We start from the raw sequence: 3553 nt of genomic DNA on the forward strand, positions 1-3553 counted from the left end.
TGCTAGGCTTGCCGAAGGCAACAGCCCACCGGTGAACTTTATTGTCAACGGCCACAACTACGACAAAGGGTACAATTTGGGTGACGGTATCTATCCTCAGTGGACCACTATTGTAAAGACAATACCCAACCCTGTTGGAGAGAAAAGAAAAAGATTTGCCCAAGAGCAAGAGAGTGCTAAAAAGGATGTCGAGTGTGCCTTTGGTGTTTTGCAATCTCGATGGGACATCGTTCGGTATCCTGCTAATACTTGGAGCACGCAGAAACTATGGGAGGTGATGACTGCTTGTGTGATCATGCACAATATGATCGTAGAAGACGAGTGCCCAGAACGTTTGTATGATCAAGGCTTCCAGTTTCAGGGTGAGAATGTTGTGCCTGAGCATGGATTAGCGGCAACATTTGAGCAGTCCACTCAGTTTTATGAAGACATGCGTGATTGGAAAACTCACGTGCAACTGCAAAATGATTTGGTTGAGCATATATGAACTCATGTTGGCAACCAATAGATGTATCTTCTTTTATTCGTTTGTAAAACTATGTGAAACATTTTTATTTTTATTTGGCCTGTAACTGTACTATTTATTTGGGCGGACTATTTTGTTTGTTAAATTTTCATTTCACAATATGTTGAATGCAATGCAAAATTGGGCGGCCAGCCAGCCACATCTGCACATATGGGTCGGTGCGTTGGACGCGCTGCCGACCCATATGAAAAACAGGACGGACGCCGAGCAGGCGGCCGACCCAAACGGACAAATAGCGGACGAAATCGCCGTCCGTTTGGGTCGGCCCGTTGGAGTTGCTCTAATTAAGTTGGAAGTTTTTGTTTTTTAGTTGAAAGCATGTAAAACCGTAGTTCTTGAGTGGAAGATCTGTATATTTCTAGTGGAGCGTTGTGCAAAGTTAGTTGGAAGCTCATCACAGTTTGATGCTGATGGTTGTTGAATCATTTTGTTACTCTCTAACTGAACTCCAAAGGTGTGCTCAACTACCTTGAGCACCAAAGGGGAAGAAAACTTATCCGCATCTTCATTTAACTTGATGAACCGGCAAATAAGTGCGATTGTACGTAGAAAAGCCGTAAAGCCCGTGTATAAACCTGAAGTTATTATTAAGAAAAACCTTAAATTACCCCTAAAAACCCCTGAAATTCACTCCCTTTTGTTTCCAATAACTTGTTCAAGTAGAAACTATAAAGTCGGCGAGTTTATGAGAGTGCTTGCGAAATTCCAAAAAAAGAAGACTTTGAGAGGGAGTGTAAGTTGAACTCATGCGCCACTTCGTAAGTACAAAAATTCTTTCAACAGTTTAAGTAGGATTACAATATTTGCGGTGGGTTTTATACAGTTATAACAACTTTCAAAAGCTGCATGATTCCTAACTGGGGGCAACAACGTACAGCACGACATGGACAAGGCAAAACGACGTACGCGAGGCGGGATGATCACGGCGCGGCCGGCGGCGGCGTGAGCTCCGCGAGCCTCTGGAGCAGCACGCCGTTCCACATGTCGACGGGCCCCGGCAGGCACCAGTGCAGGCAGTCGCTGCCGTTCCTCCTCCACCTGCTGTCGAAGTGATTGTCGGGGTGGCCGTCGGCGCGCATCATCATGGCCTTGGTCACGTCCAGCACCCCGAACCTCCTCGCGCCCCCGCCGCTCTTGGCCGCCCTCACCCGCCTCACCTCCTCCCTCTGTACCCTCCTCAGCTCCCACGCGATGCTCTCCATGCTCACCTCCCGCTCCTGCAGCGGCGCCGTCCTGTTGCAGTAGCCGCCGTCGAACCACGAGCCATGCTCGAAGTGGTCCGGCGAGTAGGTCCGCAGGAAGGTGACGAGGCTGGTCTTGCAGCCCCGGCACTGCGCGATGGCCTCGACGGCCGCCCTGACGACGCGGCGGACGGCGTAGGCGACGCCGAAGTCGGTGAGGTTGGCGTCGTTGCCGGCGCAGTTGAGGCAGCCGATGCGGCGGCCTCCCTCCCAGAGGTAGTTGACGCGGAAGAACCAGTTGCCGCCGGAGATGACGGCGTAGTCCAGGCCCGGCAGGCGGCTGGTCCAGTCGGCGCCGAGCCTGTCGAGGTGGATGTCGAAGGAGGAGGTGGGCTTCCCCTCGGCGCCGGCGACGGGGACGGCGTGCGCGTAGAACTCGGTCCACATCACCATGAGCGTGAAGTTGTGCGCCGGGAAGTGCCATGTCCGGTACTTGTCGAACGCGTCCGAGTACACGTCCACGGGCGCCTCGGCCTACAACATGTCGTTCATCATCGTCACTTGACTGCTTATCCAGAAGACCAGAACTACTCGCGTACACGCAAGCACAGGGTACACATACCTGGGACAGGAGACAAAGCAGGGAGTCAATCTGGTTGCGGGCCAGCGAGTCGCCGATGAAGGCGAGCCGCTTCCCGCGGACGACGTCGAGGAACCGCTCCGGCACGAACCGCGGCAGCTCGCAGCCGTCCGGCTGCCACCGCCAGTAGAGGTGGGCATCGTCCTTGCCGAACTTCTGGCAGTTCTTGAAGTCCGGCAGCATGGGGCACGTCAGGTTAGTATACACCGGGCCATTCGGCTCCCGCACCCATTTCCCCCTGGAAATGTCGCATTTCTCCTCGAGCTGCATGGCTGCCTCACCTGCGCATGAAGCAGACACGTAGCCAGAGCTATCAAACACACTCGAACCGGTGCACGTACCGGTGCTGATCGACAGTACCGTACTCTCAAATGCGCTTACCGGTGCTCGGAGCAGCAGCTGGCAAGGAGACGACCTCTGCAGGTTCATCGCTTTGGTCGTCGTCATCCTCTGGCATCCGGCTGCTCAGGTCGAGGGCGGCGAGCAGGGGGCTCTGCGTCAGCGCCTCGCCGGCGGTCCTGGCCACCGTCAAGCTCCGGGACGAGTAGAGGATGGAGAACGCGGCGACCGTGGAGATGGCCAGCAGGAGCAGCAGCGAGGACTTGACGTTGCTCTGCACCACCACGCTCCACTCGCTGCCGCTGCCGCTCTTGAGCAGCCTCGGGCTGCCGGACGGAGGCGAGGGAGGAAGAAGGGGCGCCATGCATGCAAGTTCCTCGCAGACTACTCTCTCAGTTACCTGCAGACGCGACGCTCTAGTCACAATACTAGGTTGGCGTTGGCCAGCTTTTGAAGGGCCCGGCGAGAGTGTTTCTGCTTTGGCTGACATGGCCGGTGATTGGTCAGCTGACGCGGGAATTTAAACGGGCTGGTCGCCGGTTAATTCGCTTCTGGTGAGCCTACCGCGCTCAGGGGTAGGGTTTGGTGGAGGTAGCCACGCTAGCTAGTGGATCACCAAACTGCATAGCTAGCTCTTGGCCCGTTAATATTTTTGAGTGAGCACCTACGTGATGCTTCTAATTTTCTCGGTGCAGAAAGCCAGAAACCTTGGCATGATGTGTGATGGAGTATACGGAAGAAAATGCAATCTTACCAGCAGGTAGACGTGTACTCGCCGGAAAGGTGTTCCGGACGGTTGATGTACGAGTGAAAAGAAAAGACGGCAGGGATGGGTGGCCAACACTCGGCTCAGATGGCAGCTGTCAT

At 54.6% G+C, this 3553-nt stretch overlaps 1 protein-coding gene across 1 annotated transcript; it reads right to left on the minus strand.

Annotated features, from left to right (window-relative positions):
• Positions 1-1260: 1260 nt before the first annotated feature.
• LOC123150362 (protein ALTERED XYLOGLUCAN 4-like) lies at positions 1261-3191 on the minus strand. The gene is made up of 3 exons (XM_044570228.1): positions 2729-3191; positions 2330-2628; positions 1261-2241 (listed from the first exon to the last, which is right to left on the minus strand). Exons 1-3 carry the CDS (start codon positions 3174-3176, stop codon positions 1447-1449), a joined length of 1542 nt encoding a protein of 513 aa, XP_044426163.1. The 5' UTR covers positions 3177-3191; the 3' UTR covers positions 1261-1446.
• Between the last annotated feature and the right edge of the window lie 362 nt (positions 3192-3553).

This window comes from Triticum aestivum, chromosome 7A (genome assembly GCF_018294505.1).
Source record: "Triticum aestivum cultivar Chinese Spring chromosome 7A, IWGSC CS RefSeq v2.1, whole genome shotgun sequence".
NCBI classification, from domain to species: domain Eukaryota; kingdom Viridiplantae; phylum Streptophyta; class Magnoliopsida; order Poales; family Poaceae; genus Triticum; species Triticum aestivum.

Excerpts from the sequence above, each read along its gene's own strand:
- LOC123150362 (XM_044570228.1), bottom strand. The coding sequence starts at position 3,176 with ATGTCAGCCAAAGCAGAAACACTCTCGCCGGGCCCTTCAAAAGCTGGC. Across the intron at positions 2,629-2,728 it reads AGCTGCTGCTCCGAGCACCG|GTGAGGCAGCCATGCAGCTC; the intron begins GTAAGCGCATTT and ends CTTCATGCGCAG. Across the intron at positions 2,242-2,329 it reads TGCTTTGTCTCCTGTCCCAG|GCCGAGGCGCCCGTGGACGT; the intron begins GTATGTGTACCC and ends GACATGTTGTAG.